Source organism: Capsicum annuum, chromosome 3, assembly GCF_002878395.1.
Source record: "Capsicum annuum cultivar UCD-10X-F1 chromosome 3, UCD10Xv1.1, whole genome shotgun sequence".
Classification (NCBI taxonomy): domain Eukaryota; kingdom Viridiplantae; phylum Streptophyta; class Magnoliopsida; order Solanales; family Solanaceae; genus Capsicum; species Capsicum annuum.
Window position 1 is genome coordinate 1930853 of NC_061113.1, and position 18171 is coordinate 1949023.

Here is an 18171-nt window from a genome sequence, read left to right on the forward strand (position 1 = left end):
AAGAAATAGGTGTAGGTGCTCACGATATGGATTATGTAGAAGCTCAGAAAAATTAAGGTATAGAAGAAGAAAATGAAGTAGATGCGGTTAATTTAGACGAAGATAATGAAAATATTGGTGAGACACCCGCAGTAGGAAATGCTAACATTAGATCTGAATCGGTTAATCTCTCTCCCCGTCCCCCCCGTGCCCCAAGACCTCGTAAAATAACTAGTGTTGCATGACAATTTTTTGAACGTATATCAGATACTGAGGTGCAATGTAATATTTGTCAACAAATATATAAGCATAGAAACGGAGGCAAGTAAGGGGGTACGGGTACGTTAATGAGACATATAGGTGAGGCTCACGAAAGAGAGTTAAATATTGCACAAGGTGGAGAGGATGTTGGTGGACCAACGCAAACTAGAATGGATCCAGCAACCGGTCATGTAACGAAGAAGTATAATAAATTGAGAGATCGGGAAGAAATAGCTAAAACGATAGTTGTGGGTTGTTTGCCTTTTAGTTTTCCTTCTTCTTCTGATGCCTTTATTCATTATATACAAGCAATTTATAATCTTATGTTTAATGGTATTCCTAGAAGTACTTGTCGGTCTGATATTTTTAGACTTCATTCACAATATTGTTTTTATTTATCAACATTGTTAAAAAATATTCAATGTAGATTGTCCCTAACTTTTGATCTTGGTCGTGCTGTAAATAAAAATGATTATTTAACCGTTACTTGTCAATGGATGGATAGTAATTTTGTGATGCAAAAACGTATTCTTGCTTTTTTATATGATGAAGGTCATAAACATATTGGACATTTTATTGCTGATTCTATTGTTAAAATTGCCGGATATTATGGTATCGAAAATAAAATTTTATGTATTGGTTTTGATAATGCTTCTAACAACAAGACTACTACAAAAAAATTAAAATCTACGCTATCTCCGCCGTTGCTTGAAATTTTTCATATTAACTGTGCATGTCATATATATCATTTAATTGTAAAAGATGGTCTTGAGTTTTTTGAGCTTTATATTGAAAAAATTCGTCTTGCTGTTGGTTTTATTCAAGGAAATAATCGTAGATCAAGAATTGGAGAATTTAAAGTTAAATGTCAAGAAAATGAACTTACACCGATATTGATGCCCGAGGAAATTGATATTAGATGGAATTCTACGTATGATTTTTTAAAAACTTGTTATAAATTTAAAATTTCTATTACACTAACTTTAAACCAACATTGTGGTTCATTTGCTGATTCTACTGATTGTATGCTACGTGATTCTGATTGGGTTGTAATTAATGATCTTGTTAAGTTTTTAGAAAAATTTTATGTAGCTACGGTTGAATTTTCCAGTGCTTATTATCCTACTATTTGTAATATTTTGGCATATATAGCCGATATTTCTGGTTTGCTCAAAGAATATAAAAATAAAAAAGGTTATAAAGAAGCTGTTGGTGGCATGTATACAAAATTTAAAAAATATTTTTTTCCGATTCCCCTATTTACTTAGTTGGTGCTATGCTAAATCCGTGCATGAAATATAATAATATGTGCCACTTTAGTACTATTATTTATACTAACTTAAAAATAAATATTAACAATGATTCTGAACAAGTACAACCTGATTTGTGGACGACTATGGGTGATGCAAATAAATACATAAAAAAATTATATAACTGCTATGATGATTTATTTGATTTAGCCGTACCTACAAATATCACTCCAACTGTCGCTCTTCATCCTCCCGAGGAGCCATCATCTTCTAAAAGGCCGGCACATAGTGGTTTTCCTGATTTCTTTTATGATTTAACTTGTTGGAACAGTGTTGATGAGAGAGCTTACATATCAACATATCGGGAAGAGCTGAAATATTATCTTCGATCGCTACCAGAGGATCGCAGACGATGGATCAACACGTTGGATTGGTGGAGGAGTAATGAAACACAATATCCTATGCTTTCAAGATTAGCTAGAGATATCTTAAATGTTCTTATGTCAACCGTTGCATCAGAGAGTGCTTTTAGTCAGGGACGACAGCAACTTGGAGACAACCGACACTCACTAGGAAGCAATGCAATGAATGTTCTAGTTTTCCTCAAAGATTGGATTAGAGCGGAAAGAAGAAACCAAGGAATGGAACTGAAGCCGACCGACGAGTTGAAACTTGAAGAAACGATGTCTTCACGGGAGAACTCAGCAGAAGCAAGTCCAATGCATGGTTTTGCCTCCGCTGACTTTGACTATCCTATACAAGTTCCCGTTAATATTAACATGAATGAGTTGGAAAAAATGATGCATAATTTGTAGATTTTTCATTCATGTAAATTATAAATTTTGGATCATTTTGCAATCAATAAAATTCCCAAAATTCATTCACTCCTTAGATCTTACTTTTTATATTTTTTCATTTAATATTTAAAATTTTAAATTAAATATCTAGTTTTCTACTTTAAATTAGAAACTTACTTCTAATATATTATTAATTTACTACCAAATATTATTAATTTATTATATTAAGTAGCATATGTTTTGTATATTTGTGTATATATCTTCTATACATGTATATTTAATGTATACATGTGTATATGTTTTATTAATTAGTATATAACTATAACTATAACTATATATATATATATATATATATATATATGTAATGTAATGTGTATATATTGTGGTATATTTTATTTAAAATAGTATGTATACATTGAATGGTGCGTATACATGTGTATATATCTTCTATAGACGTGTATATTTAACGTATAAATGTGTATATGTTTTATAAATTAGTATATCACTATATCTATATTTATTGTAATGTATATATATTGTAATATATTTTATTAGTAGTAGTATATATACATTGAATGGTGCGTATACATGTGTATATATCTTCTATAGACGTGTATATTTAACGTATACATGTGTATATGTTTTATAAATTAGTATATAACTATATATATATATATATATATATATATATATATATTGTAATGTATATATATTGTGGTATATTTTGTTTAAAGTAGTACGTATACATTGAATGGTGCGTATACATGTGTATATATCTTCTATAGATGTGTATATTTAACATATACATGTGTATATGTTTTATAAATTAGTATATAACTATATCTATATATATTGTAATGTATATATATTGTAGTATATTTTATTAGTAGTAGTATATATACATTGAATGATGCGTATACACGTGTATATATCTTTTATACACGTGTATATTTAACGTATACATGTGTATATGTTTTATAAATTAGTATATAACTATATAACTATATATATACATATATATATATATATATATTGTAATGTATATATATTGTGGCTACATATAAATTGAATGATGCGTATACATGTGTATATATCTTCTATAGACGTGTATATTTAACGTATACATGTGTATATATTTTATAAATTAGTGTATAACTATATCTATATATATTGTTATGTATATATATTGTAGTATATTTTATTAGTAGTAGTATATATAGATTGAATGGTGCGTATACATGTGTATATATCTTCTATAGACGTGTATATTTAACGTGTACATGTGTATATATTTTATAAATTAGTGTATAACTATATCTATATATATTGTAATGTATATATATTGTAGTATATTTTATTAGTAGTAGTATATATAGATTGAATGGTGCGTATACACGTGTATATATGTTCTATAGACGTGTATATTTAACGTATACATGTGTATATGTTTTATAAATTAGTATAGATGTGTAAACACGTAATTTTGTCCCTCCGAAAGATTAATTTACCCAATTTTACCTTATCCTACCGTGTACCCTCATCCATGTTATTATACCCTCACAAAATACAAAAATAACAAACTCCCTAACAAATTCTATCCTATCCTAACTCCTTTACATCTTATCCTAACAACCTACCCAATCAAGATAAAACACATCACACCCTACCCCTACCCCTACCCCTACCCCACTACTCACGTCACTCCACCTATACACCTACACACACAACAATACCAATATATACACCTTCTTTACAAAACAATAGGGGACCAACAATCAATTCACAATTCACTGAAATTCCCATCAACGACACAGAGCTCACGATACACTCAGATCACCATTTTTTCTCTCTCCATATACACACTCACACACTTTACATACAAATACACAACACATATAATAATCTCACAATCACACTCCTCCATCACTCACACAAGAACAACCACCGAAAACACACACACACACTCACTGTTACATCTCTCTCAATCGAAAAACACACACATAGCTCACAGCTTTCATTCACAGAACACACAGATCGGAGAGAGAGGAAGAAAGGCATGGTGAGATAAAATCGATCGGAGAGAGGTCGGAGGGTTGATCGGAAAACAGTGTGGTGGATGGATTAGAGAACATCGGAGAGAGAGAAGAAAAGGGTGAATTGAGGGAGTGAAAAAGGGTGTTGGTCAATTTTTTTCGGCGAAGTCATCGCCGGAACTGACCCGTGGTTACTGTTCCGACCCCAAAAACGTCACCCATTGCCGGAAATCCACCAAATACTGATCAAAACCTGTTGTAAGCTTATCGAAAAATGAAACCCGTCTCCCGTTCGATCACCGCTTCGTGATTTTTGGTCCAGTTTAGCGAAGAAACAGAAAAAGAGAGTGGGTGAAAGCCGAGGTTTGTTCGTTTGTGAGGTTCTTGGTTTCGGGTTCCGGCGAAGCCGCTCCAGTCAGATAATTTGACGATCTGAAATAAAAATCTAGGTCCAATTCTACTCTTTTCCTTTTTATTTTATTTCATTGTTTATTATATTTGGTGTGCTGGATTAAATATTGTATGTTGTTGGATTGAATATCGTATGTTATTTGATCTTTGTGGGGGTGGGAATTAAAAATTGCTAAACTGAATGTTGATTAATTTTGATGAATTGATAATGTTGAACAGGATAGAATTGAGATATGTCATCGAGCGGGTAGGCAAACAGTAGGCTCGGGTAAGCAAATTTAGAACTTGTGTTTTGGTTAAATGTTTGAATATGCGTGCGGATATTTCTTCCTAGTTTATCGTATTTGATTTGAGTGTATTTATTTAGTCGGGGAGTGCCCCGACGTATTATGTCTTTGAAGGAGGTTCGTGATCAAGGCCCGAGGCATCGGGTAAAGCTTTGGAGCATAGTTTAGGATTAATATAGGTTAGTGTAGGTTTACGTTTTTGCATTTTTCTATTTCGGGACTGTATAGTTGGACTGAATACTATACTTTGGACTGTTTTGATTGATTGTTCTATGTGTTTGTGTTGTTTATATATCTGTAATGTCAGATTAGCCGATACGCTCCACCAAGAGACCGTGGTCGAACCACGGGATTGAGGGGTGCCTAACACCTTCCCCTCGGTCAACAGAATTCCTTAGCCGGAATCTCTGTTCGCGAATCAGTGTTACAGAGTCAAAAATTGTTTTGAAAAAGGATATCCATGGGTGACTTGACACACCTGATTTATGCCTAGTGGCGACTCTGAGTTTTGATTGTTAAAAATAATCCTTTTTCGAAACAAATTTTTATTTTTTGTCACATTAATAATTAAAACCCTTTCGACCCTTAAAACTTAATCTTTAGGGGTACAAAAAAAAGGGGTGTGACAAGATGTGTATGTTTAACGTATACATGTGTATATGTTTTATAAATTAGTATATAACTATATATATATAGATTGTAATGTATATATATTGTAGTATATTTTATTTAAACTTTAAAGTAGTACATATATATTGGATGGTGTGTATATATAGGTAATTGTGTATATGTGTATATATTTTTTAAATTCTAATGTAGTATATACTATATATAGTGTATATATATATTATTTAACGTATTTATAATGTATATAGGTGGGTATATATAATGTATATTGAAAAAAAGTTTTTTTCTTTTATATTTGACCGGGTTTGACTAATTTTTTAACCGGATTTGACCGGGTTTAGGTGGATTTGACCGGGTTGGATTAAATGGGCCGGGTTAGGCTTGTTTTTAATTTGGGCAAAATTCAGAAATAACATACTTAACCCTTTAATTATGAGATTCATAGCAACACTTTCATAATTGCATATTATAGCAACTTTTGATATGTATTTTTGCAAAGTGTTGCTATAAAAATACCAATACAATTGCTTTTACTGCATTAATTATCTGATCTAAATATGGTAATAATTCCATAAATTAACAATTAAAGATTACAATCCCATTAAAAACTCACTAATCACCCTTTTTTCGTTACCTTCCAACAACCTTATTCAAATTCAAAAAAAAAAAAAATTGTATTATCCACTCGCTATATGCGTGATTCTTCTTCTTCTTCAAAAAAAAAAAATTCAATTCAATTTTCCAGTCACTAAACGCATGATCCTTAAAAAGAAATCAATTCAAATTTTTGTTGAAGCTTCAAATTCGCTGTAATTGAACAATCAAATTCAATTGTACTTGTTGATGTTCAAAAAAAATTTCGTAAAGTTCAACTATCAACATTACCTTGTTCTCGATAACACTTTGAAATTCAATTATCTTCTACGAATTAGTGCTTAAGTGTTGTTTCAGGTATTACCGTATTTTTTTTTGAGTATATTTTATTTTTGCCGATCGTTTTTTTCAATTACTCAATTTGTGATGCATCGTAGATTTATTTACTGATGCTCCTATCTAGTTTTTTGTTGTCTCCGTTAAATTTTGTATGAATAATTTCTAAACTAATTTCGAGTTATAAGCAATGAAGGAGTAAATTCAACATCTATAACAAAAACCTTCAGAATTCAACTATTTGTTGCCAAATTTCAGTTTAGAAGTTGTTTTAGGTATTAAAATTTTACTATTCGACTATTTATTTGATGATCGTTTGTTGTTATTTTGATCGGTTTAACAATTGAACAGATTGTGAAGCTTTCTAGAATTTCGATTATGAACATAATTTAAACAAATTTTGATTTGAATTTTATTCAATTATTTTCTAAAATCCTAGATCAATGAATGATCGAATTCAGCTGTTGAATGTGATGAAATTCTATTGACAAATATCAAAATACAAATTAGGTGTGCTCCCAGATGTATTTTTTTCTGTTTAATGTTAAAACTGCATATGTATTTTTGCTATGCTTAGTGTTAACACTGCATATGTATTTTTGGTTTGTTTGTCAGAATTTCAGAATATAACTGTATATGTGAAAATATATGTTATACGTGTTTTACTTCTGTTCGATTCAGTAGTTTCTGTATTTGGTTGAAAACTCTCGTTGTGTTTGTATTTTACTTTAAACAAATTTTATTTTAATGTATTTTTTGAAAAAATTGTGAAGCTTTGTAGGATTTCAATTATGAACATAATTTAAACAAATTTATATTTGAATTTTATTCAATTATTTTTTGAAATCCTAGATCAATGAATGATCGAATTTAGTTGTTGAATGTGATGAAATTCTATTGACCCATATCAAAATACAAATTAGGTATTCTCCCAGATGAATGAGACGTCTATAACAATTGTACTGCCACCAAAGTACAAACGCCCTCCTGGAAGACCTCCTGCAAAGAAGGATCGTGGAAAATCGGGTCGAGATATGTTTGGAAAGAAGAATATCAACTTAGGCACTGGATGTGGGGCTAAGGGTCACAACAAACATTCTTGTAGGAAATATCATAAATGATACATTTTTTCTTCTGTATTATTTTTTAATACTTTCTTCTGCACTTTTTATAATAATGAATTCATTTTTATGGTTCTAAATATTTATTTAGCATTTGCAATCTAAGCACTATTTAATATGAATGTTGCATTTGTATATAATGCAAAATCTGAACACTGCTTATGTATTTTGAATCTACATATCATATGTATTTTGAACACTGTATATGTATTTTTAGTATAAATTTAGTAACTTTGGTTAACCTCATATGAATGTTAGCTTTAGAATGAAGAAAAATTAAAATAAATATGATGTATATTACATATGTATTTTTAATGCAATTTCATATGATTTTAATAAAATTTTAAAATAAATTAATTTCATGCATTTTTTCTAAATTAGTTAGTTTGAATCACCTCATATTTATTTTGAAACTATTGAAAAAAGGATAAATACATATGATATATTCTGCATATGTATTTATTTAATGCAAAATTTGAACATTGTATATGTATTTTTGATCTCTAAATCTCACAGCGAAAAAAAAGGGACGGTTTAATAGGAAGCCAACAAAATTTAAGTGTCCTTTGAAAATTCGAGACAACTTCAGTGGTGTTTTTATGTCTTTTTTCATATACGAGACAACTTCAGTGGTGTCTTTATGTCTTTTTTCATATAGTAAGTTCAAACAACATGGTTTGTTTAATTCTCAGCCATATAGATAGTTCAGAAAATACAATATATGTAGTTATTTGATTAGTCTAATCTGCCAACTTAATTAATTACTAGTATGGTACATACGTACTCTACTAATGCAAATTTTCAATCTTAGGCTAGACGAAGTTCAAATGATTAATTAATGCTATGAATAGAGGCAAAATGTTTCATTAGTTTCCTCATCCTTCTTACAATTACCATAACTCAACTAGTACTTATATTAATTATATATAGTTTCAAAATGGGATCGAAGGCACATTTGTTAATTGTTTTGGCTATTTGTCTTGTGATAACATCAGAGGTTGCAGCTAGGAACCAGAGACTTCCGCGAATTGAAGATGAAGGACTTCCCGGAATCGAAGTACCTCCAGGAATTGGATCAGGACTTGAAATCGGAGGACCTCTAGGAATAGGAGGAGGAGGACTTTTAGGAACCAGAGGACTTCTGGTAATAGGAGGAGGAGGAGTGCTTCCTGAAGCCGAAGAGCCTCCAGGAATAGGAGAAGGAGGAGTTCCAGGAACCAGAAGACTTCCGGTAACAGGAGAAGGAGGAGTACTTCCTGAAATCGGAGGACCTCCAGGAATAGGAGAAGGAGGACTTTCAGGAACCAAAGGACTTCCGGTAATAGGAGAAGGAGGCAGACGGCTACTTCCTCCAATAAGAGGAGTACTTTCAGGAATTGAAGAACCTCCATGAATAGGAGGATTTTCAGTAATTGAAAGACTTGCTCTATCTAATTAATTAATTAGTAAGGAACATCTATGAACAATGTGGCTTTTATAAATTAAACGTATTGCGTTTTAGTATGTAATAGTTTTGTTGTTGGAAGTATGAATAAAAATATGATAAATCTCCATTCATTTACTATTTGGTCACGTGGATCGATCCTCGTTGGTCACGGCGTAGCCGTGTTGGTCACGCCTGGCACTCCTCTTGGGTTCAGGCCACCACTCTAGGACTCTTAACGAGAGCACCAATGTTATAAACCAAACGGGAGAGCCCAACCCAAAAGAATAGTCTAATAGGTGGGAGAACCCATTTGACTTATAATTCCCTTAGCATTTCTCTATTTTTTCAACGTGGGACAATTGGTTCATAACACTTTCCGTTTATAAGTAATTCTCATCCAAATAGTTACACAAAAATTCCTAATAAAGCGATATTTTCCTTTCTATTTAATTATTGGCTCTGTTTCTCTTTACATAACACTATTATTATTGAGTTCAAGTTACGTATATGTATATTTCTCACACAATCAACTTAACTTCAACCTTTTTTTTTATTTCTGATTCAGTTACCAGTACCTAATATTCATTTTGAGGCCTCAATAAAGATTAGACGTTTACTTTGTTGTGATTGGCTAGTTCGCGATCACTTTATCATGTCTGCCTTCCACCGGTGGGTGTATATTCATCACGTAGACGGTAGTATTTGTCATGTGGAGATTCATATTCACTGTTATATTCAGGAGATCTTATATTCGACTTATGAAGGTTTATATCTGCTTTCGATTATATTCGACTTATGAAGGTTTATATCTGCTTTCTGGGTATTTATGTTCATTGTTATATTCGCCATGTAGGGATTTATATCCGTTTTCAGGAGATTTATATTTCATAGAGATAAATAACAATTAAACTAATCTTACAGGTCTCAGTCTACTCTCTCGCTATAGCTTTGAGCTTATCATTACAAAAATAGCCAAAGGAAGAGCAAGAAATAGAAATGCCTTAGAACCCATCATTTTTCTTTTCTTCAAAGCTTAGTTATTTTAATTGTAGAATGAAGGAAACAGATGCAACATTCGGTTCTATTTATACTAAGAATTGAATGTATTTGAGATTGAAGTATTTCAAACGTATCACTTATCAGTTTGAATTATCATAGACCACGTAACCGATTATACTCCCTTCGTTTTAATTTATTTATATCTTTTTTTTTTTTAGTTTGTTTTAAAAAAAGAATTTCTCCTCCCTTTTTGGACAATTCCTTAACTCTAATTTTTCATGTGATATGCAAAAAATTATAAGATTAAAGAATATTTGGTATATTCTACATATCTTTGATTAATACCATAAATTTCAGAAGTATTTTTCTTTAAAACTTTCTTAAACTCCATTCTAAGTGAAAATAAGGAAACTAATTCAAACATAAGGAGTAATATATACATCTACGATTGTGATATACACTATATCAAATAATTTTTTATAGTTAAAAAATAAAAATTAGATTCTAATTTAAAATACGCAAATTTGAAATTTTGTACTTCGTATATTTGAAGTATTGCTATCATTTTTTTGTGGTGGGTGATCGATAAGTACTCCTCCATCTTTAGTCAGAAGTTTCGAATTAAAAATTGAGGTAAAATTACTTTTGATAGGGAGCACTTTATACTTAAAGTTGAACATTCCTATCAGGGGCTAAAGTAGAGTTGCGACGCCAGGTTCATCTGAACCTAATATTTTCGATGTGGTGCATAATTAATGTATAAGAAATTATTTAAATTGCAACAAATGATATATTTGAAACCATCATATTTTAAAAAATACAATGAATTCAATGCTAAGAACCTTAACATTGAACTCATAAAATTTAAATATTAAATCTATCTCTATTTTTTGTGTTAATTTGAATCAATCAAAATCCAAAACAAATACCGGACATCATACCCAAAAAAAATGAATAAGAAGTATTAATTATAAAAATCTCAACCGCAAAACACTTTTCAACTTTATTTAATCATAACACATAAATATATCCTTTAACTTGGCCTTAGTTGTATGTCCTCTAACTTGGGTGTGCATAAGTGACACTTAAACTTGTATAAAATTGAACAAGTACACACACGCATCCTACACGACATAGTGCAAATTAATTTTTTTTGGTAAAATGGATCTTATATTAAGTAGATAGAAATACAAGCATCCCCAGGTTTTGCTAGCCTGGATCAAGCACAAAATAGGCTCTAAACCCATTAGTTTGGGTAGCCATAGAGTGATTAACATTTCTTTTATACATAGCTCCTATTGTGTCTATCCTGATTATTTTTCGAAAAAACACTGGAGGAACTATAAAAAGTTTCCTGCCTTCAAAAGATTCATCTACTGCTCCTTCTTTGGCTAGAGCATCCGCAACTTGGTTTTGTTCCCTAAAGCAATGCTAAACTGCTGGAGCTCTCAACCTCCTTAATCTTGACCTGCAGTCATCAATAATAGTGTCATAGTGAAGGTTACCATTTGTAAGCGTATGGAGTACTTCCAGGGAATCAATATTTATCTCAACAGGTAGAAAATTATTACATTCAATAACTTTAAGTCCATCTTTTAAGGCTAACAATTCCATCATACTGTTAGTAGAATTGTGAAAACTGTTAAAGAATCCAAGAACCCACTCCCCGTTGGAATTCCGAACAATTCCTCCCGTACCTCTCCTACCAGTGTTTAGTCTACAAGCCCCATCCATGTTTAGTTTAAAGAAACCATTCATCGGTGGCATCCATTGGAATTCGATGGTGCTTCTGCTCAAACCCCCAGCCCTTTTGTTAATGAGAAGAGTATACTCTGTTGCTTCAGAGTAAGCTTCAATGAAGGATGGTTTGGAGGAGCATTTGTTGAAGACATTATTATTCCTTGTCTTCTAGATACACCAAAGGCAGAATGGGAGCAATTGCTCCCAAGAGATAATATTGTCGAAGCTTTTACCCCTAACAAGCAACTAAACTTTATGCCAATTTGATGAGTGAAAATCCAAGAAAGACAACTTGGGATTTTGGGATTTGCAAGCAATATCTACCCAAAAATCGATAATCAGGGGGCACGCATGAAAGATGTGGTTGAGATTCTCAGCTCCGATATTGCAGTATTGACAGGTAGGGTTAACAGGAATACCTCTAGTTTGAAAGAGGAGATTTGAGGGAAGGTTATTGTGGCTGAGAAGCCACAAGAAAAACTTAATTTTATTAGGAACGTTGAATTTCTAGATTTTGTTTTTGCTCTAATTAGAGTTGTTATCCAAGGGATTTCTTATGGAATTGATGAGATTGTATGCCGTGTGGCTGGAAAAAAAACCCGATGTAGAAAGGCTCCAGCTACTAAAGTCCCTACTAGCTCTTAAATTTGGATGGCAGGTGAGTTTAGTGTCATTCCTTACACCAAGGGGAATCTCAATAGAAAGACGAGAAAAATTCTAGGAACCATTGACCCATATATCAGCAACCATGATTTTGAGATCCCTATTAGTAAGAGGACCGTGGATTAGGTGTCTTAGAGGAGGGTAGTTCGGAACCCATTTATCAAACCAAAATCTAATGTCCCTACTGTTGTGAAGGACCCAGTGAGAAAATTCCCTACAGAAGGACCAACCTTTTCAAATATTCTTCCAGATTCTAGGGGAGCTTGGCTTTGGTTGGAAGCGTTGTTTATTGTACTTTTCATGAAGAATTTTAACCCAAAGTTTGTAAACGGATGAATTGAAACGCTAGGCTAATCCACACAGCATAGTATCATTCTTAATGCTAGCTTTGTGAACACCTAACCCCCCCTAAAGTTTTGTGGTAAGTGATAGTCCTCCAATTAACCAGGTGTATTTTTTTCCTATCAAAACTAGAACCCCAGATGAAGTTTCTTTGGGTTCTATCTATAAGCTTCAAGATATTAGCACGGAGAGAAATGTATTGCATGACATGGTTGAGGATATTACTCAAGGGAAGCTTTGGCCAGGATTGTTCTTCCAGCCATATTAAGGAATTTCATCTTCTACCCCACCAGTTTTGAAAAGAGATTATCCAATATATATCGGAAGTCTCTATTGACTGTTTATTTTTTTTTTTGAAAAATAGGAAATCCAAGATATTTTCCAAAGGTGTCAGATGCTTGAAAAACAAGCATATTGGTAAGGGATTGTCTGTCTTCAGGGGAGCAGTTACCGAAGAACACTACTTTGGATTTTTAGGTATTTATTCTTTGCCCCGAGTGATGGCTAAAGCTGTTAAGAGTGTTGATGATGGTAACACAGTTTTGAATGTCAGTTCTAGCAAACAATATTAGGTCATCAGCAAAGAACAAGTGAGATATTTTGATGCCACCATTGGTGATGGATATGGGTGTCCAATTTAGAATATCTACCTCATGGTTGATCCTTCTAGATAGGAGCTCCTTACAAAGGATGAAGATGTAAGGAGACATAGGGTCCCCTGCCTTATACCTCTGGAAGGTTGAAAGAAGGGGGTACTGCATCCATTTACCAGAACAAAGATGGAGGCTGAGGAAATACAAGACATGATGAGTTTGGTGAGCTTGGAAGGAAAGTTGAAGAAGTTGAGAGCTTGTCTGTTAAAGGATAGGTATCTGGTAGAAAGATATCAAGATATTAATTGTAAACAAAGTGATCTGTTCAATTCTTAGCCATATATACATATAGGTTTCAAATAGATGAATTGGATTATATTTAGACGGATTAAAATACGTTGAGTTAATATGACTCTCTCAAAAGTTATTTGAACTTAAATAAATTAGCTAAAATACATTATATTTTTGTTATAACCTAGCTCGTTCAATTTTACTAAGTTCTAATTATTTTGTCTATATTTTTCTAATTTTAATTTTTTCTTTCTTAGTTTAAATTAAAAAAATATTATGACAAGATTTCTCACTAAACAATTTAAACTGCATATCAACCCATCTTTTATGGGTTAAAATAGATCAGACTGAAATGACAGACCCAAACATGACTCACCCAAACTTAAAGAATTAGGTAGATTATGTTTTTATAAACTAATTTTAATTTGCCACGTACCTCTCTATACTTTGGCAGAGCTAAAGGAAAAATGCTAATACATACACATATATATATATATGAGAAATATTTTTTTAGGTGCTTTAATTTATGGAAAAATCGAGCCTAAACAATGTGCAAACCTAATTAATTTCTAGTCTGGTACTTAATTAATGCAATCGTCAATCTTAGCCCCAGAAGAAGTTTATAATTATGCTATAAATAGAGGCAAAATGTTCATTAGTTTCCTCATCTTTCTTACAATTATCACCACTCAATTAGCAATTATATCTTAATTACAAAATAGTTTGAAAACAATAGGGTCAAAGTCATTTGTGCTTATTGTTTTTGCTATTTTTCTTGTCATAACATCAAAGGTTGCAGCTAGGGAGTTGTCTCAAAGCTCCACTACTTCTCGGGACAACGGTAAACTTCATTCATTTCATTTTATGTAAAGATGTTACCGTTTGAAGAGTTAAATAATTTTTTTAAAAAATATTTTTGAATTTGATAGCTAAGTTGACTTATAATACCTGTCATGGTATATTTAAATATGTAATTTTATTTTTAACAAAATTGAAGAGTTTATACTCAAATTCATATCCTAAATTAAGTATTTTGATCGTTATATTTCAAAGTTTTCAGATAAATTAGAACAGAGGGAGAATTAACCTATAATAAAGAAGCATCTTTTAAATAGTTTTGTTAGGTGATTAAAAACTATAAGAAACAAAAAAAAGAAATCAAAATTTGACAAGAGTTGCAATATGATTCTGTATTTAGTCCATCATAATTCAATTCATCTCAATTCAAATAAAATTTTGAATATTGATCTATTTGCAATATGAGTTCAACATATGAACAATCCATTTGTGACCACTCACCCCTATTAACATGAATATGTATAATTGTTGGTGCAGGATGATGCCAATTCTATAGTAGTAGGATTTCCAGGATTTCCAGGAAGTGGCGAACTTTCAAGACCATGATTTGGACGAGGACTTCCAGGAGGAGGATTTGGCGGTGCAAGTAAATATTATATCGGTTATCCAGGAGAAGCTAAGGATATGGCGGATATTTTCCTGGTTATGGTTATGCCAGAGGATATCCTAGAGGTGGTTGGTATGGAGGATTGCCTCGGAACTAACTAATTTAATTATATACTAAAGGCGTGTATGTGTGTGTAACCATTCAGTTACTATGGATGGATAGTCATCATGTCATGTTTCGTTGAATAAAAATATCAGAAATTTCAGAGAACTTGATTTATATACGTACAAGCCTGTTCATTTACATGCTATTGACAAGCAAATAGTTTAAGCGAAATCCTAGTAAGGTTATGTGTATTTTCTTTATATTTGTTATCTCAATTCCACTTTATATAATACAATATTATTGTTGAATTTAAGTAATATATTCTAAAGGTGGATCTTATATATTCTAAATGTTATATTTGTGAAATTTGGTATATGGTGCTACTTGCTAGTGACCTATTTTTCATATTATATATTTTTTATAATAGCATTTCGTTATAATAATCAAAATATATTCAAATATTTTTAGAAGAGTTCTTTGATCATACCACTAGAAAAATTTAATATCTATTTAGGGAATGAATTAGCCTAATCAATTTATAAAAATCATAGTCTCCACCTACTGACAAGAAAAATTATATATGAGATTTTTGCACAAGCTTCAACACTACTACAATCTAGTAATAACCAATTGTTTAACTTTCAACAGGTTAATACCAAGCAAAATTATATATAGATTGTCCATTTTTTAAAATATTAAATTAGGTCAAATGAAATCATAAAAAATAAGAAGCATATCACTTGTTTCGATTATAGTTGAAAACCCTATAAATACAAGGCAATAAGAGTTATTTTTTTCATTGCATTTTTCAATAATTCAACACAATCGAGAAAATCATGAGTCTGCTTATAATTAGTCTTTTTTTTTAATTTGGAGTATTTTGTATTATAAATTTAGGACGGGAAATATTCCTTCAGTCCCAAAATAAGCGCCACATTATGTTTTATGAATGTCAATTTAATTTACTGATTTTTGAATTTAAATTAAAATTCATATTTTAAAATTTAAAATTGGAATTTCAAAAATCACATGAAAAGGTATTGCAAGTGGAAATTCTTTTGATGTCAATTTGATATGATTAAAAAAAATTATATTTTAAAATGTCATGTAGACAATTTAAATTTTAAGAAACGAAAGAACTTGTAATTAAAGACTGAAGAGCAGTTTAATAATAAGGTGTGAAAAAAAAAAACATATATTATGACAATATATGATCATAATATTATATTATGTTATATTATACAATAAAATATTACATGACCAACCATCTATATGAACTGAATGGTGTTTTATTCCTAGTTAATACAAAAATATCTAAAGTGCAAGATATTACTACAAGGGTTTTATAATATCATGTGATGATTTGTTGCGAGGCTTGACTAGTCACATAATCATGGCCTCCACCTGGAGGATTATATTTACCACGTGGGGGGTAATTTCCGTCACCTGGAGGTTTATATTCACCACATGGGGGTTGATGTCCACTATCTGAAGGGTTATATCGGCCACCAAGGAATTTATATCCATGATTATACTTTATACTTGTCATGTGGGGGTTTATATTCATCATATTGAGAGTTACATCTATTATTATATTCATCATGTGGGGGTTTATATTCACCATGGGGAGGGTGATGTCCCCAATCCGGAGAATTAAATCGATCACCAGAAGACTTATATCCATTATTATATTCACCATGTGAAGGTTTATATTCACCACCGGAGAAATTTATATCCACCACGTGGGGGGCTATATGCTCCACCAGGGAGTTTATATCCGTTATTATGTTCGTCTTTTGGTGGGTTACATCCACCACCTGGAGCATTATATCCACCACGCCCATCGCCGTGTACATCATTCTTGTTATCCGATTCGTTGCTACATCAATTGTAAAATTATATCCACCACGCCCATCGTCTTATTATTATTTAATCTTCTTTATATAAGAAGTTCAATATTTCAAGAGACGAATAATAATGGGGGTAAATAATCTTACAGTTTTCAATGAACTTAAATATCATTGAAAAAATTTTTAGCCAAAAACAAGGTCAGGAAATAGAAATGCCTTGGAACCCATCCTTTCTTTTTTCTTGTTCTTCAAAGCTGAGTTATATTAGTTAAGGTATGGAGAAATTAATTCATAATTGGGCTTTATTTATAGTAGACTTGTACAAAAGAACTTAGAACATGATAGTTAGTCTATTTTATCTTTTTTTTATCGAAGAGGAATTCTATATTAACTAGCCAGCCGGAAGACCGAGACTTCTCTAAGATCTTCAAGCTTAGTCCAGTCCAAATCCATTCTAAACCAAAGTGGCGGGGCTTAGCGATACTGTGTTCATACTCGAGTTGCTCAAATCCTGTAGGAATAACAGGAATAGTAGAATCTAGTAGGAACTTGCCTTGGAATGCAGTGAGGGAGCCCGGAGTTATTGAATTATTTCATAACCCAAGAAGAAGAATAAGACTCTTTACCACTATCATGACCTCTCGATGGGAAATGAAATTTAGATCACGATGGGAACCTACACCTTTCATTAGTTCTATGATTCTCCTTTCAACCCATGTTTTTACTATCTTGTCTCATTGTGATTATAAATCATTTCATTAAAGATGAAAATAGAATTTAAACCTAAAGTTATTTTTAATCATGAAAAGATGACATTATTTTTAGAATAGATTTAAGAAAGACTCACATAGAATGAAACTGTCATACCCCTTTTTTAATCAAAAAAAAATTCGATTTTAGTTCGAAAGGATTTTCATTATTAAAGTGACAAAATGAAGATTTGTTCTGAAAAAATATTATTTTTACATTTAAAAACTCAGAGTCGCCGCTTGACATAAATCGAGTGTGTCAAGTCACCTTTGGAAATCCTTTTTCAAAGCAGTTTGACTCTAAAACTAATC

The 18171-nt window shown here is 31.7% G+C and overlaps 2 protein-coding genes across 2 annotated transcripts; both read left to right on the forward strand.

The window, feature by feature from the left end:
• The first annotated feature begins 8633 nt into the window (after positions 1-8633).
• LOC107865645 (glycine-rich cell wall structural protein-like) lies at positions 8634-9089 on the forward strand. The gene has a single exon (XM_016711866.1). The coding sequence runs from the start codon at positions 8634-8636 to the stop codon at positions 9087-9089; it is 456 nt and encodes a 151-aa protein (XP_016567352.1).
• A 5249-nt stretch (positions 9090-14338) lies between these two features.
• LOC107865644 lies at positions 14339-15425 on the forward strand. Its single transcript, XM_047410283.1, has 3 exons — positions 14339-14400; positions 14473-14591; positions 15230-15425. Exons 1-3 carry the CDS (start codon positions 14339-14341, stop codon positions 15310-15312), a joined length of 264 nt encoding a protein of 87 aa, XP_047266239.1. The 3' UTR covers positions 15313-15425.
• The last annotated feature ends 2746 nt before the right edge of the window (positions 15426-18171 follow it).